The sequence below is a fragment of the Opisthocomus hoazin genome, chromosome 25, assembly GCF_030867145.1.
Source record: "Opisthocomus hoazin isolate bOpiHoa1 chromosome 25, bOpiHoa1.hap1, whole genome shotgun sequence".
Lineage (NCBI taxonomy): Eukaryota > Metazoa > Chordata > Aves > Opisthocomiformes > Opisthocomidae > Opisthocomus > Opisthocomus hoazin.
The window spans coordinates 8,155,165-8,180,603 of record NC_134438.1 but is presented as its reverse complement, the minus strand read 5'-3'; the positions used below and the strand labels follow the sequence as shown (position 1 = coordinate 8,180,603).

The 25,439-nt window shown below is 59.2% G+C and overlaps 1 protein-coding gene across 5 annotated transcripts; it reads right to left on the bottom strand.

The window, feature by feature from the left end:
* Positions 1 to 615: 615 nt before the first annotated feature.
* On the bottom strand, positions 616 to 23,709 carry PPARD (peroxisome proliferator activated receptor delta). 5 transcript variants are annotated; one of them, XM_075442795.1, is made up of 8 exons: positions 23,687 to 23,709; positions 18,641 to 18,729; positions 7,020 to 7,248; positions 6,159 to 6,310; positions 4,681 to 4,819; positions 3,867 to 4,069; positions 2,859 to 3,312; positions 616 to 2,460 (listed from the first exon to the last, which is right to left on the bottom strand). In XM_075442795.1, exons 3-8 carry the CDS (start codon positions 7,147 to 7,149, stop codon positions 2,213 to 2,215), a joined length of 1,326 nt encoding a protein of 441 aa, XP_075298910.1. In that variant the 5' UTR covers positions 7,150 to 7,248; positions 18,641 to 18,729; positions 23,687 to 23,709; the 3' UTR covers positions 616 to 2,212. The 5 variants fall into 5 exon arrangements, with proteins under 5 accessions (XP_075298910.1, XP_075298908.1, XP_075298909.1 ...); XM_075442793.1 differs by lacking the exon at positions 23,687 to 23,709 and adding an exon at positions 23,593 to 23,630; XM_075442794.1 differs by lacking the exon at positions 23,687 to 23,709 and adding an exon at positions 22,614 to 22,697.
* Between the last annotated feature and the right edge of the window lie 1,730 nt (positions 23,710 to 25,439).

The window sequence follows — 25,439 nt, the reverse complement described above, 5'->3', positions numbered from 1 at the left end:
AGATCACAGCAAATCCAGCAAATCCCACTGCCTCTGCTGGAAACCCTCCCAAGGGCAGCCCCCCCGCCCAGGGGCCGAGAGAAATCCCACAAAGAAAGGCTGGATGCGAAAAGGTTCTTAAATATTTAGTTCGGATTTATTTAAAGTCAGTTTGTGGACACTATTTATATTATTAAAAACACTTGGAGGTTTGTACTTCTAGCAAAAATATACATTTCAGTTTGAGGGTTGTTACGCTGTCGAAGAGGGAAGAGCAAAAGGTTCCCCAGGTGACGAGCACGCGCGTCCTGCGTGCCGGCCACGGCGGGGGATTTGGGAAGGACAAATCCCCCAGGCTCTGTGCAGCACGCACGCGTCTCCGGTGCCTTCCCCGAGAGGGCTTCAAAGTGCTTTAGAAACGAAATTCGTAACAGCCCTGCGAGGTAGGGAGGGGAAGGGGCTGAGCGGGCAGAGGGCAGGGAAACTGAGGCACGGCCAGGAGCCAGTGGGCGGCAGCGGGGCCAGCGCTGTGACACGGAAGGGAAGCCCAGCGCTCTTCCCCTTCGGGCTTTAAAGCAATTATTGCACCAGGGAAATCTGCTACCCTGAAGAGGAGGATAATCAAACACAACCGACTAATTTGCTCCCACAGCCCCTCCGTGGGAATATCAGTGTTTTAATAAGGCTGCGTGGGACACACGGGACCGCGAGCTGCTGGTGGGTAAGTGCTGCTTCTCTGGTCAGACTCCGTCATCCCGAGAGGGGACCGAGCCCTTCCCGGCCCGTCCTCGCTCCCAGAGCCCCCACGCAGGGGTCCCGTCCCGGGCACAGGCAGCACCGAAGCATTTCACTACAGCTGCAAGAAGTTGCGAGGTGGAGTCCGAGAGCGGCTCCGGGTTTGGGCAGACCCCGAGGCCTGGAGCTCGTCCCGCACTCGGGACAGCGGCGGAGGAGCGCAGGGCAGCTTCCCCAACCCGGCCGCGCTCGCCAGGCAGCTCTGCTCGCTGTGAGCATCCCACCCTCTCCCTCCCCTTTTATAAATACTTGGCATTTATAGTGTGCTTTACGGCTGCAAAGCTCTTTGCAACCAGTGAACTAATTAACCCCCGTGCCCCGCCTCTGAGCAGAGAGCAGGTGACAATCCAGCTCCCTTTCACGGAGGGGAAACTGAGGCAGGGCGGTTAACAGGTCAATGCCCTTCCAGCATCATGAGGGCCGGCCGTGGCTCTGCCTTCCCCTTGCTGGCGCTGCTGAAGGCTTTGCTTGCCCCGGTGCCCACAGGAGCCGTATTCCCGGGGAGCCTCTGCGGCCCGCGCTGCCCTGCGAGACCCCCAGCGCCCGCCGGGGCTTGGGGAGGGAGCAGCAGGACGAGCCCCACGCGCTGCTGCCCGAACCCCGACCGGTCCCAGGCTTGTCCCCAGCCCTGCACAGCTCCCAGGAACCCAGGTCCACGCTGAACAGCCTGGGCAAGCAAACAGACCCTGGCCTCTGCTCTGCAGGTGAGTGTTTGGGAGTCAAACCCTTGCCCTCGCACCTCCCCATCCCTCCCTGTCTGACGCCAGGGTGCCGAGGGACAGGCTCCCCCGGGAACGGGGGGACCAGGAGCACGGGCTCCCACACGGCACTGGGGGGAAGGCGAGAGCACGCGATGCCTCTGGGAGACAGGAATATGCTGCATGGCGAGGGGGGGCTGCCGCTGAGCTAGGACAGCCCTACCCGTCTTCAAATACTCTGGCTTTTCTTTGGGAAAGAGAGAAACTTCCTTTCACTACACTGTCCTAGACTTCACGGCTCAGGACTACGTCTTCGGAGTGCAATAAGAAAATAAAGACACGCTGTAAGTGCTGTTGCTGGCCCTGCTGGACATCCGCATCGTGCTCGGGTCTCCTAACGCCCGGGGCATCCCCCACCGTCCCCAAGCTGCCGCAGGAACCCCACCGGCCGGCTGCTCCAGAGGCCCCGGGAAGCAGCTGAAGAGCTGGGCCGCAGTAACGGAAACAGTAGCTGACGATTTGCCTTTGTAAATTCGTTAGTGTGTGTTAACGGAAGCCCTGGCCTAGCAGGGGGTGGCTGCAAAATCTCACGGCATCTTGCCCTATGTACCGTACGCCAGGGTCACGTAGAAAAGAGTTTCCAGTAGAAGAAATGGAAGACACGGGGAAAGGTTTTCTTTGTTTCTGTACAAAGAGTCTTGCTGGGAATCCATGGCTTCATTCTCATAAATAACAGGTCCTTAGTACATGTCCTTGTAGATCTCCTGCAGAAGCGGGTGCAGAGATGTCTCTGCCTCCGTCTTCTTGATCTTCTGCACCAGCTGGGCATGCTCCGTCACCAGCTGCCGCAGGTCGGCCATCTTCTGCAGCAGCTTGGGGAAGAGGTACTGGGCATCCGGGTGGTTGGACTGCAGGTGGAACTCCAGCGCTCGCAGGATGTTGTCTTGGATCTCCTCCACCTGCTTCACGTTCATCAGGCCAGGACGGTCTGTGGAGAGGAAGCAGGGTAGCTGCAGTGTTATGGTGTAGCCCTCCAAAGCACATGTTCCTCCTGGGGAAAGGGAGACGGGGACTGTAACCCACCCACCGTGACTCCAACCTCAACAACTAGACAAGGGGAGAAATGTGCCCTTGGATGATGTATCCCACAGCAGCACACGAGAAGGAGGTGCCACTTCTACGCTCCTTGCTCTTGGTCCAAGCTTGCTAGGCATCATCGCCACGGAGAAGCTTTGGTTTTGGAACTGTTCAGTTCTTCTCTCGTCCCCCTAAGACAGCCCTGGCTGCTCACAGGGCCAGCTGCAGCTCAGTTCCCCCAGCCCAGACCCAACCCCAAGGACAGCAGGACTCTTCCCAACACTCGTGTGGCCCAGAGCGCCCGCTCACCTCCGCACAGGATAATGGCAGCCACAAACAGAGACAGGTCACTGTCATCCAGCTCCAGCGCGTTGAACTTCACAGCAAATTCGAATTTGGGCTCCATGATCTCATTGAAGGGCTTGCGCAGGCTACGCAGGAACTCGCGGGTCACAAAGCCGTTCCCGTTGGCCACCAGCAGCCCATCCTTGTTCATGATGGAAGCCAGCATGGCGAAGATGGCCTCGTGCACCCCGTACTTGAGCAGAGTCACTTGGTCGTTCAAGTAGAGGCCTACGAAGCTGGGGATGCTCTTGGCGAACTCTGTGAGCTCCCGCACCGTCTCCACCGTGGTGCACTGGCAGCGGTAGAAGACGTGCACCCCGATCTCCTTGTAGGGGGGAATGCCATTCACTAGCTGTTTCCACACCAGCCCCTTTTCTGCCTGCCACAAGGTGTCCATGTCATGGATCACAAAAGGCTGCTTGAAAAAGAAGCAAGCGGTTAGGAACCTGCTGCGGGGACTCGAGACACCAGCTCTGCCAAGGACGCTCACATCTGCCTGTCCCTTTGCGGTTCTCTCCCTGCTGGTGCTGACAGTGCCCAGGCAATCTGCACCCACCCATAACAGCACCAGTCTGCGGAGCAATGGGAGTTTTCTGTCTGAACAGGAGGAAGAACTTCTTCCCTCTGAGGGTGACGGAGCCCTGGCCCAGGCTGCCCAGGGAGGCTGTGGAGTCTCCTTCTCTGGAGATATTCCAGCCCCGCCTGGACGCGGTGCTGTGCAGCCTGCTCTGGGTGACCCTGCTTGGGCAGGGGGTTGGGCTGGGTGACCCACAGAGGGCCCTGCCAACCCCTGCCATTCTGTGATTCTCTGTGATTCTGTGGGAGTTTTCCCAGGCAGGACGTGCAGAGCCCACCGGGCTGCAGCGGGGAACTGCTGCACGTGGAAGAGCTGCAGCAGGAGGGAGACGCGCAGAGAGCAGCCTCCCGTGGTGTTTCATGGCCAACCCCGCCTGCCCCGGGGAGGGAACTTACTGGGGTGCTGCTGGCCTTCCCGGTCAAGATACCTCTCGCCTTCTTTTTGGTCATGTTGAAGTTTTTCAGGTAGGCGTTGTAGATGTGCTTGGAGAAAGCTTTCAGGTCGGCCACCTGTGGGTTCTGGCAGCTGATCTCGCTGGCCGTCAGCCCTGCCACCAGCTTCCTCTTCTCTGCCTCCGGCATGCGGCCGAAGCGGATTGCTGTCGGGGGACAAAACCAGCAGGTCAGGACACGGGGGACGACCCCAGGAGACGCGCCCAGGGAGGGAGCAGTCTGCTCTGCCACCGCAGACCGAGTTCTGCTGGTCAACACCTGCAGCTACGCAACACGATGCTTCCCCAGGGCTGCAGCTCCTCCAGCATCGACACCTTCACGAACCAGCCATCCCTGCTGCCCTTGCCAACACAGCCTCACGCTAAGCTCCTGGCCCCACTCCTCTGGGCTCTCGCACAAACCCTGCTTCCCACAACCACCTTTGCCTGGCCAGGAACAAGATGGTTACACCTGAAGTTTAAAAATCCCAGCACAGAAGAGCAATCTGGGCGTCCAGTTGCCCCTGGGCCAACCCGTAAGAGACAGCTATGTGCCAACAGCCAGCCTGCACGGGGGTGAACAGCCCCTTCTCCTGCAGAAGCAGGGGATGAAGAGCCACAGGCTCAAAGCACTGCATCTGAAAGATGATCCCCAAGCAAGAAGACAGCCACGGGATAAAGCGAGCTACACACAGCCTCCCGGTGCGAACCCTTCCTAGCAGGGCAGAGGGTCCCGTGGCACCCAGCCGGCCAGGCCTGCGGGCAGCGGTCACGCTCACCGTTATGCGACATGCCCAGCGAGAGGCATTTCTGGAAGCGGCAGTACTGGCACTTGTTCCGGTTCTTCTTCTGAATCTTGCAGCTCCTCTCGCACTTCTCGTACTCCAGCTTCATGCGGATTGTCCGGCGGAAGAAACCCTGCAGGCAGGCGGCACAGAGTGGGACACGGAGCCGGGGAACGAGGGAACAGCAGCGTTAGCCCCTGTGGTTTGGGACCAGGCTGGTTTATCATCCCCAGGAGCCCCACGGAGGTCCAGCCGCGTGGGGAGCAGCAGCCCTGGGTCTCTCTGACACAAGCAGAGTCTCTCTCAAGGAGAGGTCGTGCGGCGGGCGAAGGGGGCTGCAGAGGGGGAAGCGTGGAGGGCAGCGCCTGCGTGATACGGCTGGGAGGGGTGGAGGAACGAGCAGGGATGTCTGGCAGGACCTGGGCCGCTAACGCAGCCCTGCCGGCATCTGCTGCGGCGGAAAGAACCTCGGAGGCACATCCACGCCACGGCCAGTGATCCCGGGGGGATAAACACACAGCTCTGCAGCACAGAAAGCACCTTTAAAAGCAAAGGCAGGGTCCCCAGAGGAACAGATGGATTTGCCTTATGAAGCAAAGCACGACGGGGCACAATTTGGGCCATGCGCACCCCAGCTGCCTCCCCCAGGTCAGCATTTGCAGACCTGCCTGTACTTTCCACACTGTCTGGACAGGTTGCAGGTTGATTTTTTTACAATCACTCAACCCCGCATCCCTGTTTTGCTGCAAATCTGCTTGTGTGAAGAGATGGCACGGTCCCTGAGCCAGCAGTGTGCCCTGGCTGCCAAGAAAGCTCATGGGATCCTGGGATGCATTAGGAGGAGTGTGGCCAGCAGGTCGAGGGAGGTTCTCCTTCCCCTCTTCTCTGCCCCAGTGAGGCCCCATCTGCAGTGCTGTGTCCAGTTCTGGGCTCCCCAGTTCAAGAAAGATGAGGAGCTACTGGAGAGAGTCCAGCGGAGGGCTACAAGGATGGTGAGGGGACTGGAGCATCTCTCCTACGAGGAGAGGCTGAGGGAGCTGGGCTTGTTCAGCCTGGAGAAGAGAAGGCTGAGAGGGGACCTTAGAAATGCCTCTAAATATCTGCAGGGTGGGGGTCAGGAGGATGGGGCCAGACTCTTTTCAGTGGTGCCCAGCGACAGGACAAGGGGCAACGGGCACAAACTGAAGCAGAGGAAGCTCCAGCTGAAGATGAGGAAGAACTTCTTCCCTCTGAGGGTGACAGAGCCCTGGCCCAGGCTGCCCAGGGAGGCTGTGGAGTCTCCTTCTCTGGAGATATTCAAGACCCGCCTGGATGTGGTGCTGTGCAGCCTGCTCTGGGTGACCCTGCTTGGGCAGGGGGTTGGGCTGGGTGACCCACAGAGGTCCCTTCCAACCCCTGCCATTCTGTAATTCTGTGATTCTGTAATCTCTGCTTGGCACTGCTGCACCCAGCCCTCGCCAGGCCGTACGTACCTTGCAGCCCTCGCAGGCGTGCACGCCGTAGTGAAACCCCGAGGCTTTGTCTCCACAGACCCTGCACTCCACGTTCAGCGCTCCCAAGGCCGCCTCCTCGCAGCCCATCTGCAGTTGGTCCGACAGGGAGGGAGAGGAGCTCTGCGAAAGGTCTGTGAACACACAGAGCGATACATCCTTTCGTGCAGCAGCCGCCAGCCCAGCGTCACACCGAAATTCTCCAGCCATGGGGCTGACGAGGGATTTCCAGCACTGTCCCAGTCTGCCACTGGCATTGCATCTGGGCACAGCCTCCGAGATCAGGCACTGGCTGCAGGCAGACACCATGCACAGAGCCGAGGGTGCGCCCAGCAGCTGAGAGACTCCACACCAGTGCTGATTTCCTCCCTCTGGCATTCATGTCTAGGCAATGAAAGCCAACCAGCAAATTTTATAATCCCCAGCTGGCAGGCGGCTGGCACAGGGCTGCCCAGCTGGAACGCCCGGGGCTCTGCAGGGGCCCCCTCAGCAGCACCCATCCTCCTCCCCCAGCTCCTACGATCAGTTTGCGCTGAGGACTTCAAGAAGTGGCCAGGGGAGCATCCTCAGGCACCCTGGGAGTCTCCTCGCTCCGGGGCACAACGTTACCTGCCTGTCCTTCTAATTTCCACCTCCCAACCCGTGGCCAACGGCTGTGTGATGACTGCAGAGGAAGAAATCAACCTCTCCAAAACTTGGCTCTTGATACATTATTTCACAACGGCAGGAGATGAAAACAAGTCAAGCTCGCTTCACGCGCAGGTCTTCTCCCCTGCGGCTCAGCGCACTGCCCGGAGGACGCGGACGCTCCAGGGCCAGATGACCTCGCGCGGCTCCACTCACCTGTGTAGCTGCTCGAAGGCAGCGAGCTGTCTGGTCCTCCACTTGGGTCCGAGGCTCCGCTTGCCACCATCACTGCCTCTTCCTCCTCCTCTTCCTTGACCTCAGGTACTTCCTCCTGTAGTTGTTCCATAATTGATCACCCCTCAGTGCCAAGACTGCGGTCCCTGTCATAGCTCTGGCATCATCCGCGTCTGTCCGAGATGGACCTTACCAGGCTGTTCCTGCTAGCCTGCGGGACAGAGGGAGAAACGCGCGGCGTCAGCTCCGAACGCAGAGCGTCTCAGCAGCAGGGCGGCGCGTAACCACGCTAGCCCTGCCCTGCTTTCTCCCTTATCCAGGGCAACAAGCAGAACCCAAGGATTTTTAAAGGTCGCTTCGCGCTCAATAGGACTCAAGGAAGCAAAACCTCACCGGAATCGTATTTAAAGCCCAGCAGAGAGAGCCCAGACCACAAACCAGCTGAGATGCCACCCAGGGACCTGGGCTCCCCAGCCTGCAACTCCCATAACAGAAACACTGCCCCAAACAACGTCCCCAGAGCTGCTAACACCCTGGGACATCCCGGTGGCAGCCAACCCGGGGTGTGACAGAGCCAACACTACCAGGAAGCTTCAGGCAGCGCCGGCGTCACCCTCCATCCCCAGTCACACAAGGCAGAGCTCGGGGCGCAGCGGCTCCATGCCCACGGGTGGGAGATGCTGGGGGAGCCGGGCTCGGTGCAGCAGCAGGCGGTGGCTGAAAGCCCCCGGCCCGTGCGAGCCATCTGCAAGACCGATGGCTTCCTGCCGGCCCCCGCGCTCACGCTCCTTCCCACGACAGCGCTGCCAGCTACGGCGTTGGTGTTTATTTCCACTCGCCGTGTTGTAACCGGCCCCGGCTCCTCTGCCAAGAGCCGCTGGGTTGAACGTGTTGCTGCTGCTCCGCGCAGCTGCCGGGCCGTGCTCAGCCGCGGGGTCCAGCAGCGCGGCTGCGGCGGCCGCACAATCCAGCCAGGGTCTAAATCCCGGGTTTCCTGTGGGAGGAACAGCCCCGTCCGCCCACCGCGCGCTTCCGCTCCTTGTTTGCCTTAGTCCGTCCCGAACAGCCCGTGAAAAACTCACGCCGTGCAAGCGACGCATCGTCGGTACCGTGACCATGGCCGAGCTGTTCCCACCTCCTTCCCAACCATGCCAGATCTCTCCCGAGTGTCCAGCTCACGCTGCAACATCCCAGCGCTCATCTGCCTCCAGATCTTGATTCCTAAACTGGCTCTTCCTTGAGTAATTAATATCTCAAGCCCAGTGTATGTAGAGTTGCATCCACTTCCTTAAAGGAGCTAAAGTGGAGAAATATCCCTCAGGAAAGCCCCTGAAGTCCAGCCTCCACTAGGAAAGCCTCAGTTTGCAGGCACAAGTTGAACTGGTGCAGCACCTCGACGCCCGCACTGGAGTGAAGCGAGCAAGCTCCTCGCAGGGGACCCAAGCACCAGGACAGTCTGCAGCCCCTGCCCGAGCCCACGCCACAGCACGGGGCTCGCTGGGGCAGGGCAGCAGCGACCCAGGGCTCCCCGGGCTCATTCTCCCTCCTGCAGCAGACCCTCACGGCCAGCACGTCGAACCCGAGCCGCAGCCAGCTCCTTGGCTTTGCTGGAGAGCGGTCAGCGCCCAGCAAGGTCAGAGCTCCCTGAGAGATCAAGCAAGCGGCCGAGGGAGAGGAGACAACCCATAAGCGGGAGGCTGAACACCAGCACGGTGCAAGGCCAGGACCCAAGTCACAGAATCACAGAATCCCAACATGGCAGGGGTTGGCAGGGACCTCTGTGGGTCACCCAGTCCAACCCCCTGCCCAAGCAGGGTCACCCAGAGCAGGCTGCACAGCACCGCGGCCAGGCGGGGCTGGAATATCTCCAGAGAAGGAGACCCCACAGCCTCCCTGGGCAGCCCGGGCCAGGGCTCCGTCACCCTCAGAGGGAAGAAGTTCTTCCTCATGTCACCACCCGGAGCCGGTGCTGCACCGGAGTCGGGGTCTCCCGTGGGCGAGGGGCTTTGCTTTTCCCCTCCACGCCGGGGATTCAGACTGCAGGACAGTTCTGTTTCAAGGAGGGGTGCGTTAGAGGCGCAGAGCAAGCACGACCGCCCCGCTCGCCTTCAGAGCGGGCGCAGGCAGAGGGGTGCGCAGACCAGGGCGAGCGCTCCCTCCCCGCGCCTCCGCACCAGCACTGAGGGACCATTGAGGGGCCGTGTTATCCTTGGCCTCCCCTCACACGTCCCGCACGGTGGGACACGGCGCACAGGCAGGAAAACCTATTCATTGGAGATGGAGGGTAACGAGCACGATCATTTGAAGGCTATATATAAATGAATGTCCAAACACCAGGAAAACGCTTTTGCCTGGAACAGCAGTTAGTGGGGGAAGCTTGTGGCAGGAGAAACTAGTCTACAGTGGGAAATACATCCAGCAGCAGCTTAATGAGTTTCTTATTAGCTCTCTGGTGTCTCTGGCATCCAGGACAGGCCACTTGCCTTAAACCCAGTGCAGATGCAGCCCTCTGCTTCGCCCCAGACACCTCCTGGCACGTTGTGGTTGGAGTAAGGTGGGCACACTCCTTCTGCCGCATCCCTGGCACCCTGTCCTCCATCCGCTGGGTCTGCTCATGGCTGGGTACTCCTGGGGTGGCAGCAAGTTTGTGACCCGCAGCTTGCTCCCCAAGACCCACCAAAGCAACCCCAAAACTGTGCTTGGAGTCGGTCTGGCTAGAGACAGGCACGCAGCCCGGAGGAGGGGGAAAGCAGAGGGCGAGATGTGCGCAGGCAGCAACGCCGGGCTCCAGCTAAGGCTCCCCACGTGCTCGCGGGCATTACAGCAAGGATCAGCATTCAGATCCCCCCCTTCGAGAGTGGCTGGGGAGCCAGAGAGGAGAAAGCTTCTACCAGAAGGCTCTGAACGTCTTGTTTTAATATCTCCTTGCAGGCCAAGAGCACAGGGGCCTGGGCAGAGGAAAGCTGCGCGAGCTGTTTGCACACCTGCCTTTCCCTTGGCCCTTCCCATGTTTTCCAAACAGCAGAGACAGAGGAGGGCGAAAAAGGGATTGATTCCACACAGGAGGCTGCACCCCCTGCCTCGGGCAGATGAAAGACAGGGTACGGGCCGTGCCTGCGCACCCCGGCGTGGAGCGAGCCCGCTCGGCAGGGGTCCGGAGCGACGCGGACCCCCAGCCCTCCCCTCTGGGCCAGGGGCAGCAGCACGGCAGCCAAACCCAACCGGACGCAGAGACCGCGGGGATTTGCCGAGGTTTCACGTACACCCTCCGCTCCCCTGCGAGCCCCGCGGTTCCAGAGAAGCCGGAGCTCCCCAGGGGTTCGCCCAAGCTCCGTCGCTCTGTGTGCCAGAAGGGACCTGCCCTGCCAGCACGGCCACGGGCAGGGTGTCACAGCCCTGCATCTCCGTGGGACGGCTGCGCGGGTGGCAGAGCATGGCCAACGGAGCTTTCTCAACCCCAGGACCTCCCCATCTGCTCGGTGTCTCCACGTCCAGCTGCCGAGCGGGCAGAGAGGAGGGATAACTCCATCTCCTCCCCTTGGCTGCACAGCCACGTGCTGGAGCGCAGGGCACCGGCTTCGAGCCACGGGGAGAAGGGCAGAGACTCCTGCCTGGCATAGCCACCCCCTTTTTCTGTCTGGCAGCTGTCACGGGGCAGCGATGGAAAGAGAGGATGGAAACAAGGATGGGGACCATGAATTCCTTCCTAAGCTTCTCCAGAGAATCCGACAAAGCTGTTTCCCTTCCTCTTCCCACAGGGTGGGAATGAGCATGAGGGCACGTGTCTCGTGACTTGCGCTGCCCTTGCCTTGGTCTCCGTTCCAAGGAGATTCGGCAACCCCGGCTGAGGCAGCAGCCTTCTCCCGGGAGCCTGCAGCCGGCGGAGGGGGGGTTTGTTTGCTGGCTGCGGGCTCGGGCAGATGCCTGCTGCCTGCCCCGCTCCCACGCTGCGAACAGCACGGGTAACAGGTTTGTCTTTACTAGAAGCAGGAGCTGGCGTCTACGCCAAGCTAAACCATACGGTGGGAATGGCGGGGAGAGACGTGGCACAACGAGAGGTGGAAAAAAAAAAAATCAGGAATAAAAATGAAAAGGAGACAAATCTTCAGCGTAGACCCCCAGCAAGAAGGCAGTACTTCTCTAGAGCTCACCAAGATCCAAGCCTCCAGTTCATCGACCTGCAGCTTGTACCCTTTTGACCTGAGAGTTCCTCACCGCTGATGACCACGTCGACCTTGGAGCCAAGTTCAGCAAAGCCAAAGCTGATGACCCGGCGAGGAAGCGCCTGGTCCCCACGGTCTGAGCGCAGAAGGGGTGCTGGAGCGAGGCGACGGAGAAGCTCAGTTTTTCACTAGAGTCCCGCAAGCCGAACGGAGCGTCACGAGAAGGGGACGTGCGTTTTGACACAGACACCCGGGTGCTGGCAGCCAGACAGCCACAAAACAAGAGCAAGGAAGTGCTCGTAATTAGAAGGACCTCATCTTGAAACCAGGTGTAGTTTCACTGGTGGTGAGCTCAAAGAGGAGGTAATTGTGGTGTGCTCACAGGGGTGGAGAGAGGACGCTCACCCCCATTTCCCTCCAGGAGAACATACATTTGTTTCTGATATATTTACACAGATGGGACTGACCAAGTTCCCACTGCAGCCTGCAGTGTCACCACACGAGATCCCTCCCTGGAAGACGGGAGTTTCCAGGCAAAGCAAAGTGCCAAACAAAGGGTCCAAACCTCCCAAGCCCCAAATCCCAGAGCTGATCCACTCAAAGCAGTGGTTCAAGTTACCGCAAAAGAGGTCACTGGGAATTGCGAAACGCAACCAATTTACTGCAGCAGCACTTCTGGCTTGCGTTTTTATTCCTTTGGACACAAATATTAGCCAAGTTCACAGCTCATAGGAGTGAACCCTTCTGGAAGGGGCAAGATGAGAACTTGGCCCTCTGTGCAGCAGTGCTTTGTGACGGGCAGCACGTGTTGAATCCACAAACAAAATCTGACCTGAATCCATAAAAAAAATGTGATTGCTGCTTGTTGGCCATCATTTGCAGATGTCCCTTGGGTCGTGTCACTGCTTCTGATATCTGCTGATCAAGTACCAGTTTCTGTTCCTCCTCCTCCAGCTACTACTAATAAAAGCCAAATAAGGGCTAAACAGATGCTGCAACACAGGAAAGGTAACCAAGTGCACAAAACAGGAGAGACAAACACTGAAAACATGTTTGTTTTTGTTCCTGAAAGATCAACACACCCCCTCATTAGCTAATGAGGTCTCAGCAGCACTTACTGCCCAAGTGCTTCCTCCCTTACTCAAAGTCTTGGCCTCAAGGCAGGCTACATGCAGAAATAAACTACTAGAGCTAGAAAGAGCGAGCCCTTCACAGAATCACAGAATCACAGAATAGTAGGGGTTGGAAGGGACCTCTGTGGGTCATCTAGTCCAACCCCCCTGCCGAAGCAGGGTCACCTACAGTAGGCTGCACAGGATCTTGTCCAGGTGGGTCTTGAATATCTCCAGAGAAGGAGACTCCACAACCTCCCTGGGCAGCCTGTTCCAGTGCTCCGTCACCCTCAGAGGGAAGAAGTTCTTCCTCATGTTCAGACGGAACTTCTTGTGCCTCAGTTTGTGCCCATTGCCCCTTGTCCTGTCACTGGGCACCACTGAAAAGAGCTTGGCCCCATCCTCCTGACACCCACCCTTCAGATATTTGTAGGCATTTATAAGGTCCCCTCGCAGCCTTCTCTTCTTCAGGCTGAACAAGCCCAGTTCCCTCAACCTCTCTTCGTAGGAGAGATGCTCCAGTCCCCTCACCATCCTTGCAGCCCTGGCCAGCGCGGACACTCCGAGCCAGCACGCATCTGCTCAGACACTGTGCTGTGCCCCAGCCCAGCCCTGTGATCTCCTCTCCAGCGCTGCGCGGGCTGTCTGCGTTCCACCCAGTACGAGCCCAGCCGAGGAAGCAGCAGGGTGCTGCCAGAGCCGCTGTCACCTCGTGGCTGCTAATTACTCAGGAGCATGTGACAGAGGGGGCAGGAGATTCCCTCGCTTGCCTCCAGCAGCCAGGCTCGCCAAAATGAATCACACATCTACCGCGTGTTTTAACTCACCCACTTCCTGGACACCAAGGCGGGGAGGGGGGGGGAAAAGACCTTAGAAAGGTTACAAAACTCGCCGGATTCTTCTCTTTTCGTACCACAATTGACATTGTCACCAAAATCAGGTCGTGGCATTTTGGTCCAAAAGAACTTCCCACTTTCTCGCCTGTGCTGGGTTTCTTCATCAAGCAAGAGGCACCGCAGAACCAGAAGCAAATCAGACTTTGGGCAACGAACTCACAACCACATGCAAAAGGAGGGTCTGCTGGGCTGCTCTTCCCTTTCCATTCGTCCTCCGGGAGCTGCAGACAGCCCTGGCTCCAGTGGCTCCAAGCACGCATCGGATGTGCTCCGGAATCTTGAGATGGCAGATACTGGGAGAGGGTTACTGCTTCGAGGGGACTCATCCCTACACACCGTTCCGGCGGAGCGACTCCCTGCCCTCTTCAGCCTCTCCTCAGCCGGGCTCCAGGCTGCCGTTTTCAGAAGGGGTAAAGCAGGGCAGGCAGTGAAAAGCTGGGCAGTCGTTAGCTCTTATCCGAAGTCCTGCTTCACGACCTTCAGCAAATCCTGTCAACCCCCATAAGCTCCATTTCCTCCATCATCACAAAAAAAAACAACCAACCAACCCAAAAAACCAAACCCAGGACTTTTACAGCGTTTCCTTCCTGACGCTGTCCTCGCTGCATTAGCTCACAGAGACGGCATGTTTCGGAGGCGCGCAGGAATACATCAGTGCCAAGCGTCATTGTTTATTCCCGTATTACGGATTTTGACACCTGTTCGCAGTCACGCTCGCAAGCCTGGCCTCGCCGGCCCCGGGTCAGCAGACCACACTGACCATCTTCTCCCATTGTACATTCCTATACGAAGCGTTTCCAGCATTACTTTCAGTGAAATGAACTGGTACATCTCACCCCGGCAGCTGCTGACCGATATTTGCGGTTTGCCGTCAACTCGGGACAGGCCAGGGCACTCAAGGGCAGGAGGGGCACGTGGGTCTGACCCGCTGGAACGAGGACCGCAGCCAGGAAACCAGCAGGTACCAGAAAGGTGACACCACCGGGGCTTCTCAGAGCTGGAAACGGCACAGCAGCGTCTCTATTCGAGAAGATCATTAAATCTGGTAAGGAGAGAGCATCTTCCCCACCGCACCCCGGGGCACCGCAGCAGGGGAACATGGCTGCAACCCGAGCACGCAGCTGCTGGGAGAGAGGGACACAGCAGCTTGCACAGGGCTGCAGAGGTGGCCGAGTGTCCACAGGGGACTCTGAACCCACGGCCTTGCTCCTGTCCCCTGGTACGGACCCGCCGCCCAGCTCGGCATCTCCTATTTGCGTTCCTCCAGCAGCCTCCGCCGCTGCTCCACAAGCGCCAGCTTCCACATCCCTGTTTCTTCCCTGGAAGTGCCAGAGAAGCCACCTGGGATATATTGCCCTTTCCTTTGCCATCCCGAAGGCGAGGAGGATGGTGGCTCAGAGAACCCACCAAACCGTTGTAAGCTGAGGCTTGCCAACACTCCTGAAGTCCTCTTGCGCGTTACTCCAGGTCACCCGGCTTGCTTACGGACCCCTTGTCCTCCCGAAGCTGAGCAGGACACGTGGAAGGATCTGGTTTCAGGAACATCAGTAATTATAGAAAGGGGCTGATGAGGGAGGAGCTCCTGGGAACAGCAACAACACTTCCCAAGGCAAACGGTGGGCATGGGATGTTACAGCCTCAGGGCAGCGTTTACACGGAAAACCGGGAAAGCGGCAAGTGGAACAAGCTGTCACGAACGGGAGCACCGCTGGCAGCGAGCAAGCCCCACATTTGGCAGCACTACCCACACCAGGACTCCGTCTTAGCTTTCCTCCAAGGCTCGGTTTCACTGGGACACCAGCAAGCGTCACCCGTGCTTTGGACGGGGCAACCCAGGGAAGCAGGCAGGGGTGGCACAGCAGCAGCAGGCCAGAGCATCGCTGCGCAGCACACGCACGTGCGTGCAGCCTGACGCCTGGAGCCAAACACCCAGCAGGCCAGTAAGGTTTATCCGTGGGCTTCCAGTGCTCCCAGCTCCGGGAAAACGCCCACAAAACCAGTAGCAAGCCTTCTCTTTGCGGCGACAGATTTTAGATCCCATGTGCTGACCCGGGGGGGTGTGAAAAAACCAATCCACCAGCCTGTAAGTTTTGTTCTGCTTACACTTGGGCCCCCAGAAACGCGCTGCCGGTTTTGTGGACCATAGCAAAATATCCTGGGCCCCAGCCACGCCGCTCCGATCCCAGGCCGCAGCTGACAGCGAGCGATTCCGCCCAGGCACAAGCACAGATGATTCAGCAGGGCCTGGGAACGGTCAGCACGCATCACCGTGTTCGCTGCACCTCCGATTCAACCACAGAGCAGGAAAAACGAGGGCATCTGAGCAGGACTGCCTCCCTCTCCGGATGGAAAACTCCAGAGAACGTTGGAACAACTCTGTTACACAAAGTAGTTCAACACCCTCTTAGGGAACTGGAGGGGAATGATGTTTCCTTACTATTTTTGGCCACATTCTCACAGCAGGAGCTCACTGGAGGAGCAGAGGTTTCCCTTGTTTTCAGCAGTGATACCAGCAGTGATCGTGTCAGCGTGACCCTGCCAAGACTCCTCCGCCAATTAGAAGACCACAGTGTGCTCTGATCATTTGGATTCTGCCTTGGCCCCTAGAAAACAAAATGCTTGAGCAAAGCATTAGCACCTTGTGTAACATCCTCACGTCCCTGGCACCGTCTTGGGGGTACGGAGAGAGCAGCAGAGGCACACAGCAAGCCAACGACTACCACTTCCCAAGACAGCCAGCTCCTCGGAGCTCAGCGGGCTCCACCAGCTCCAGCCCCAAGCTCACGCTCACCAATAACCCTTTTCCAGAGATCCCCGTGTCCCTAAGTCCCACAGCATAACACATACCCCACGGACACGAGAACCCACGGATTTTTTGCAGAGGTGTGGGTCTCTGACCATCAGCCCTTGCGGGGTTAACAGCTTTCAAGGTCCAACAGCTCTAGCAGAATCCATATAATGAACTTAAAAGGAATAACCAGATTTGGGCATTTTCAGAAATATTCCAGGTTTGCATTCAGACGAAATCAAGAGTTGCATTAAAAAAGTGTTTGTAAAGAGTCAGGCAGGATAAGGATTTGAGCTTAGGTTGCGGTCACCGAGACGGCTGCACAAAACACTGCTTATTTTGAAGCCGTTTCACCCATCCTCTCCTCGGCCTGCCAAAGCCTTTCCTAATGAGGCATTCATGAGGCAGCAGTATGGTTCGCAGTAAAGTCTGTCTTCACAGACCAAAGACACGCTTCCCTATCAGCTCAGACAGGAAAGCTCGTCTGCCCTTTTAATCCACCAGCACTGTTCCCTGTCTCCATCCCACATCTCTATCACAGGGCTGAACGTGCACGTTCTGGTTTTTGCTATTCCAACTTCCAGTTCCCAACCAGGCCAAACCAGAAAATGCAGCATGAGGGCAACTATTCTGGTTAGCACGGACATTATCTGGCTGTTGCTATCCACAAGCCTCAGAGATGAGTGCTGGCTTGACCCAGCACCACGAGAAAAGTTCGAGAAAGGTTTTCCTTCCCGGTCAGGACTCCCCTGCAAACCACAGCCTCCACAAAGCCTTTGCTTTCGAGAAGAATCTGTCCATGGGGATCCCCAGTGAACCACCCTGGCACACACACACGTGTACATCGGAGCCCTTTGCAATGCCAGTTTGAAAGACCTGACCCAAACGATCTCAGATGTTCACAAGCTCCTGGCTAAGCCTTGGAGGACACAGACATTTTCCAGACACTGTGGACTCAGCAGTGATCATAGCAGTGACTATTAGAGCACTTCAAGCAGTCATCCTGAAACTAAGATACAACTGAGGTCATTTCTGCTCTGAACCCTTCTTGCAACCAAGCAGGGCTCCAGTGAATGTCATCCCAAAACATTCATCTTGGGGAAGATGCATTTCACAATCTCCTTGACCAAAAGGCTTCACATTGACATTAACTGTTCTGCTCTAAACCCTGCTTTGGGAAAGTAATTTCCTAGGCATTCCGCCAATGCAAGCGCATTTCAGAGTATAACATAACAAAATTTTAAAAAAATAATTACATGGAAAAACCTTATTTGTACTCGCTATGGAAATCACTTCTGCTTGTCTAGACTTTCCCAGAGTCTCCAAACTTCTTGCAGCAGTCACAAACAGCGTCTCTCCAATAGTGACACTTCTAGGAAAGCAGAAATTGCCCTGCAGCGCCTGACGAGGAAGCAGCGACGCAGCCCGACAAATCCCCAGCTATCAGCAAAGGAGCCAAAACAAATCACACAATAAACCAACATCTCCAAAATTTCATAGTCAGGGCAAGCCAGGCTGGCTTCTGGCAGCAAATAATCTTTTCAGGCATAAGCACTGTAACACCATCTCACTCCATTAAAAAATCATTCGCATGTCGGGTCCCGCTGCACAAAGGAGCCCCAGAGTCTCTCGTCGTGCTAATTCCTCAGTCTCTAAGATCGTTTGCAGATTCCCAGTTCATAATTCAAAAGCCACAGATGAAATATGCCCCGAAAGGCAACAAGATGTACTGTACAAAAAGATGTATTTGTCAACAGGCAACACGCTAGAGAGAACAACGAACATCAGCAAGCAATTCTGTACGACAATGCTCTGCTGAGCAGCAAAGCCCCATGCGGCTCGTTACAAAACCCCCTCTGCAAGCTGCGAAGATCCTCGCAAGTCCACGTCTCGCATGCCAGCACAGAGACAGCACAACAGCCGCACAAGCCTGACACAGAAAGCCACGTCTCTGCCCAGCTGAACACCTTCGACGCGTGCTGCGGCGAAAACAGATCCACCCCCTGCACGCAGCCAGCCGCAGCATGGGCAGAAGCTACACGCAGCGTCTGGGAGCAGGGCGGCCGCAGGGAAGGCTTTCGGACATCGCTTTGGAGGTCTGCGGGCAGGCTGACGGCCCCCCAGCCCACGCTGACCCCCTCCTCAAACCCCCTGTCCCAGCCCGGCTGGAACCCGCTCAGCTTTGGCCGAGTCGGGCAGTTTGACAGCGGCAGACGGCATCGGTACGGCTGCCAGATCGCGTGGCCGGGTCGTTAGGTGATTGTTTACCCAAGTACAGTCCCCGATCTCATACGCCCCAATCTCAAAGAGACAATTCCAGTTGTAAAAAAATCAGTGAAATAATAAAATGTTATGTTGCTATACTTCCAAGGCAACAGTTGGCTTAGAAGAACAGGATTAGACCACGCTACTCACAACATACTCCTAAGCGTAATCCATACAGATCATACTCAGAAACCGCACAAAAACAAGGCACAGAGCTCAAATTTAAAAAGAAATTTCAGAAAGTTTAAGCTCGTGGACGAAAGTGAAACTTGCTGAAGCAAGCCGCGCTTCCTAAGGCTCTTCCCTATCCCAAGTTTTTAAAATCCTGCGTAGGCTAAGCGCTTGGGTGGACGGCCCGCGTGCGCGAGGGAAGGGTTACCTCTCCGGAGCGGCTGTCCCGGTCTGCCTGGCGTGGAAAGCCGCCGTTCGGTTACCATGTCAGCATGGAGAGCCGAAACCCCGAGCAATCTGCAAGAGAACACAACGCGAGTTTCCACCGCTGCGCCGAAGGCCAGATATTTATGTCGCTGGGAGAACTGGGCCGGATCCAGCGACAGCTCTGAAATTTAAACACACACTCCCTCTGCCGCGTGCTGAGACCGGCAGCTGGGGGGGGGGGGCTCGAAGGGGCAGCCACCGCCTGCGACCGCAGCCGTCCGCCCCGGAGCAACGCCCTGGGTGTCCCAACGGAGCTGACCCCGACCCCGCGTCGGGATGTCACCTTCCCCCGAAGCCACCCGCAGCCAGAGGCCGATGACCGCGAGCTCTTGGGACAATGCATGAAGCTGATGCCAGAAACAGGTCTACGGCGGCTGCAGGGTGGCTCTGTTTACTCAGCTTGCTCAATCCACCTTTCGGAGCCTGCCAGAAAGTTGCTGCAACTTTCATGAACTTCCCTCTCGGGTGGCTGAAACTTAAGGATTTGCCAGAGCTCATTCACTCCTCTCGGTTTTCCCGATAACTTTGCAAACAGCCTGGTACTAATTTCAGGCTCAGGAGAAAATTAAGAGACCAACGCTAGAAAAAAAAAATGGCTTATGAGGCTTTGAACTAGAGGACTTAGCGAAAATATGTTCTATTTTTAGACGCAGTTATGCAGACTAACTGGACTAACCTATTAAACAAAGATGCTGCGAACATGATGCTACTTGAACCCGTGCACCCTCCCTGACACTACCCAGGCTCAGCCGCTCCTCCCACCCCAGTGGAACAGCCCCGCTGCGATCGCTGCCTCCAGCACGGGACGACTCGCGCGGCAGCCGAGCGTGGCGATGAACCCGGCGTCGCCAGCCGAGCGCCGGCAAGTTCAGGGCAGAGAGCGAATCCCCCCCAGCGCCCTCCTGCACTGCCGGGTCCGACACGGCACTGGGAGCTGCTGCTGCTCAGAAGAGGATGAATGGAGAAAGCAAAGCCCCTGCTCCAAAAGCCGAGGGTCCTGGCACACCGGTGTGAGCGCGGAGGGTGCTTCCGCCGCCGCCGAGCAGCCCGGGGGCATCCAGGGGAGGGCACAAGCGTGAGGTGGGAGAAAAGAACCCCAGTCCCTTGCACCGGAGCATCACTCGCATCGGGATCACTCGTCCTCGAAGTCAGCGGCATCAAACTCACAGCCCCCCGTGAGGAAAGCGACTGCCCTCGGCTGACAGGGAGGGGGGCTGAGACGAGAACCAAGAGAAGCGTGAAGGTCAGCCGGCACGGGAAGGAGCCCGCTCCAGCGCCCAGCCTCCTGCCGTGGTGAGGGCCATAAAACCGTGCACGGTAACTTCACTTTCACAGCAGGACATTCAAGCTACAGCAGGTTTCTCATCCCCTCCCTCCCAAAACGGAAGATAGTTTTTCTAAAAACCCCAGACAAAGCTTTTCTTTAACCTTTCCGATGAGGAAGAACAATAAAACCATTACAGAATCCCAGCATGGCAGGGGTTGGCAGGGCCCTCTGTGGGTCACCCAGCCCAACCCCCTGCCCAAGCAGGGTCACCCAGAACAGGCTGCACAGCACCGCGGCCAGGCGGGGCTGGAATATCTCCAGAGAAGGAGACTCCACAGCCTCCCTGGGCAGCCTGGGCCAGGGCTCCGTCACCCTCAGAGGGAAGAAGTTCTTCCTCATCTTCAGCTGGAGCTTCCTCTGCTTCAGTTTGTGCCCGTTGCCCCTTGTCCGGTCACTGGACACCACTGAAAAGAGCTTGGCCCCGTCCTCCTGACACCCACCCTTCATTACAACCCCCCTGGCACACCAGGAGCGCGCTTCCTTCATCTCCACCCGCAATAAACCCCGTCCCCGGATCAGTACCGCCGCGTAACGACACCGCTGTCGAGGAGGGCGTGAATCACGCGCCGGGAGAGCACAACTCGCACCCCGAGCTCGCTGCCCTTGCCGATCAGAGCACTTGGCTGCTGCCAGATGTCCAAGAATTAAAGCTCAATTACGGGCTCTCCTCGTCCTGCTCCCAGCTAAGTGCCAGGGCATGCCCCATCACCGGCGCACACCAGGCAGGGCGCGGGGGAACCCTGCCAGCACGTCCCTCCGGAAAGCTCCCTCTTGCATCCCTGGCTGACACTCGGTAAATCACGGAGCAAACTCCCACCCCAGCACAGCCCGGAGCACGTTCGTACCAGAAGGGGAAAGGGATTCTCCGCCAAAGGCAGCGAGGGAGTCTGCACAAAGGCGGACGGCGGGAGGAAGGCCAAGAGGAGCAGAAACGGGACACGGGCTGTGTCCACCAGCAGGTCACCAGTGTAAGAGATCAACACTGCTGCCAGCCGGGGGACCCCGATTTATGGCGTGGCCACCGCTGCATCCTCTTCCCACGCCCAGAACCCTCTGCATCACCACGACGGCCGCTGCCCGGAGCCGACGGCACGTCCAAAGCCGGCTTGCCCCTCTGCCTGCCCACAGCCCGCTCACCGGGGGCTTCCCAACACGTGGGGGGGGCTCAACGGCCCGATCCCTTCCCGCCAGCCCGATCGCCCCCCGCCTCCGAGAGGCCTCCCAGCACAGCTGTCCATGGGGAAGGTGGCCAAGGCTGAGATACGTCACACCGGGACGCTGTCTGGAGCCACGCAGATGCAACACAGTCGCTGACTGACAAGATGCTTCGGGAAAAGCAGAGACGGGATCGTCACGGCGGGGGTGGGCTCGCTCCCGCTCCCCTGACAAGCTGCACCTTCAGCTGCTTTTCCTTTCTGCGCCTTGATTTTCACAGAATCCCAGCATGGCAGGGGTTGGCAGGGCCCTCTGTGGGTCACCCAGCCCAACCCCCTGCCCAAGCAGGGTCACCCAGAGCAGGCTGCACAGCACCGCGTCCAGGCGGGGCTGGAATATCTCCAGAGAAGGAGACTCCACAGCCTCCCTGGGCAGCCTGGGCCAGGGCTCCGTCACCCTCAGAGGGAAGAAGTTCTTCCTCATCTTCAGCTGGAGCTTCTTCTGCTTCAGTTTGTGCCTGTTGCCCCTCGTCCTGTCACTGGGTACCACCGGAAAGAGTCTGGCCCCGTCCTCCTGACACCCACCCTGCAGATATTTAGAGCCATTTCTGAGGTCCCCTCTCAGCCTTCTCTTCTCCAGGCTGAACAAGCCCAGCTCCCTCAACCTTTCCTCCTAGGAGAGATGCTCCAGTCCCCTCACCATCCTCATAGCCCTCCGCTGGACTCTCTCCAGTACCTCCTCATCTTTCCTGAACTGGGGAGCCCAGAACTGGACAGAGTACTCCAGATGGGGCCTCACTGGGGCAGAGTAGAGGGGAAGGAGAACCTCCCTCGACCTGCTGGCCACACTGCTCTTAGATGCAGAGCCTGGCCCCGTCCTCCTGACCCCCACCCTGCAGATATTTAGAGGCATTTCTAAGGTCCCCTCTTAGCCTGCTCTTCTCCAGGCTGAACAAGCCCAGCTCCCTCAGCCGTTCCTCACCCGAACACACCTACCTCGTAAATAGGTGCTGAACCTTAACACCCTGGCTGCTGTAAACAGGCGGGAGGCTCTGCCATCACACAGCAACAGGGCTGTTCACATCACCGGGGAGGAGTCGGCGCACACAAGACTTCTGGAAGTACAGCAAGGCCTCCTGACCACCCGAAAAAGGGGAGGTCAACACTCCCCTGGGGAGGAACGGTAACAACATTCCGGGTAACAACCGGACCCGCGTTGGTTGTGACAACGGCGCTCGGTGCCAGCCAACGAGGAGGGAACCAATGCAACCGGTCAGCAGCGCAGGACGAAGCGGGGAAAAGCAGGAGGTGAAAGAAAATCCTGTCCCTCGCTTCGAGGCCCTGTCACCTACTTCTGCCTGCTCCTTCACCTTTCACCTCGGCTTTTTAACGAGCGCTTTTAAAGCTAATTAAGAGTTGTGGTGAACCCACACCTACGAGCCTCGGCAGCGGGGCTGGCGACGTCTCTCCGGGGGCACAGCTCGGTCAAGGCGGCAGCGCCCGCTTCGCAGCGGGGGGAAAGGAAAGCACGGCGGAAAAAGCAAACACCGTTCATCTGGGGTCTCAGGGACAGCAGGAGCGGGACGCGGAGACGCGAGGGACACCAAGGGGACGCTCGGAGCCTTCCTCCCCGGGAGCCCCTCACCTGATGGGGCTCACCCTCTCCTTCTCCCCTCCCCAGCCCCCGGCAGTGCCCCCCATCCCGGTACCCTAAACCCACCGGCCAGATCCCCCCCCGCCACTCCACCCCTGGGGGAGAGTAGGGGCAGGCTGTGCCCCCCAGACCCTCCGTGTCCCCCCAGTCCCCAACGCCACTGCCACATCCCTGTCCCCCAAAATCCCTCTCTGCCCTCTGAGGCTCAGCCCCGCTGCACCAGGGCTCCCTGCCCCTTCTGCCCCATGGCCTCGCAAAGCCCCCACGCCCCCCCCACCCCGACACCCACGGAGCCCCCTGTCCCAGCCTCATCCCCCCCCCGCTATCCCCCCCCCCGAGGCACAGCCTGCCCCTCTGTGCACTCCACATCCCCCCCACATCCCTGTCCCCCCCCCAGCCCATGTCCCTTTACCCCCACAACCCTGTGCCCCTGTCCCCCCCACACCCTGTGTCCCCCCACATCCCTGTACCCCCCCACGCCCCGTGTCCTCGTCCCCCCTCACCCCGTGCCCCTGTTCCCCCCACACCCCGTGTCCCCCCCCGCCCCGTGTCCCTGTACCCCCCACACCCCGTGTCCCTGTACCCCTCCGCCCCTGTCCCCATTGCCCCATAACCCTGTGCCCGACCCCCCCAAGCCCCGCGTCTCCCCCTACTCCCTATCCCCCCCCCGCGCTGCACCCCACACACCCCCTGTGCCCCCCCCGACCTCCCCACACCGCACCGCGCGTCCCCGCATGTCCGGGCCTGGCCCCGCTCACCTCCCGCCGCGGCCCCGCTCCCGGCCCGCCGCTCCCCCCGCCGACGCCCCCCCACCCCGCACGTCACCGCGCCCGCCCTGACGCCACCGCATACCCAGCACCCGCAGCCAATCGCCGCCGCCGGGAAGTCGTTCCCGCATCACCACGGCAACGGCCCAAGCCCGCCCCGTCCCGTCCCGTCCTGCTCCGCTCCCCGCTCCGCACCGCCCCCCGCACCGCCCCCCGCACCGCCCCCCGCACCGCCCCCCGCACCGCGCCCCGCGGCGCCCCCTGGCGGGAGCGCACCGCGCTCTCCCCCTCCATCCCCGGCGGGCGCGGGGCCTGATGGGAAATGTAGGCGCCGCGCGCGGGGCATGCTGGGTAGGGAGGCGCAAAATGGCGGCGGGCGGCGATGTAACCCCCCCGACCCCGCAGGCTCCTCAGGGACGGGGTTGCGGCGCTCAGGGGAGCTGGAGCCGTCCCTGTGCCCCTCGGCGTCACGGCCGCCCTGTTCCGGCGCCTGCGGGCTGCCCCGCCGCCACTGATCGGCCGGGCCCCGCCGCCGGGCCCAAGGCTTCCCCTCAGGCCGGCATCGCCGTGCAGCGCGGGCTGGGGGCAGTTTGTACCCCGCCTGCGGAGGTGCGGGGCCGGCAGCCCCCCGGGAGCTGCCCGCTGCACCCCCGGGCCGGGTCGTGGCTGTGGCTGCTGGGGGACGGGTGCCCAGAGGCCCTGGCTGTGCAGGAGGCCCGGCAGTAACCAGCAAGGCCCAGCCTCCGCTGTGCTGGGACGGGGAGGGGAGAGGGATTAGGGTTGGACTAGATGACCCACAGAGGTCCCTTCCAACCACCACCATTCTGTGATTCTGTCCCAGCAGCGAAGCCAGGACCTGAGGTCCGAAGAGCCGCTGCCACCAGCTCTGCCGGGCCAGGTGTTGTATTGGATTCTGTTGGACTGTCACGACACCCGGCTCGGGATCATCGTGACACCCGGCTCAGGGCGCCTGCGGGAGCGCTGGGGCTCTCCTCCCCTTCCCAGTCTGAGCCCCGCACAGCTTTCCACCCCCAAGGCCAGATCGGCTGCCCGCCGGGGCGTTGCAAGCTCTCTGCTGTCAATGCCGCTACTTGACGTCCAGGATGGAGCTAATTTTACACCTCGCACCCTTGGTAAACCACAGCGGTGGCAGATCTGAGAAGTGATGTCATGTTTAAGAAGCAGAGGCCCTGTTCCCACTGCGGTTACTCAAGGAGCAGCGCAAAGCTCAGACGATGCCCCTCATTAATGCAGACATAGCTACAATTAGGATGTGGCCTGTCCTTTCCAAAAACATGGAGCCCCAGGCCAGCGCACTGTGACAGCAGGGTTTGGGCAGAGCTGTGGGCTTGGGGCTGCGAAAAATTCGTGTTGAGAGCAGCGAGGTTTGTGTCTGACTCTGCAAACGCACAGGACATTACCGCACGGGGAGGTTTCCCGCAGGACACCCCGTGGGCGCGCAGACCCCCGCCGGTGCGGGAACGGGATGGTGGGAGCTGTGGAGAGCCGCTCTCCCTGGGACCCTGCTGCAGGACTACGAGGATGGTGAGGGGACTGGAGCATCTCTCCTACGAGGAGAGGCTGAGGGAGCTGGGCTTGTTCAGCCTGGAGAAGAGAAGGCTGAGAGGGGACCTTAGAAATGCCCATAAATATCTGCAGGGTGGGGGTCAGGAGGACGGGGCCAGACTCTTTTCAGTGGTGCCCAGCGACAGGACAAGGGGCAACGGGCACAAACTGAAGCAGAGGAAGCTCCAGCTGAAGATGAGGAAGAACTTCTTCCCTCTGAGGGTGACGGAGCCCTGGCCCAGGCTGCCCAGGGAGGCTGTGGAGTCTCCTTC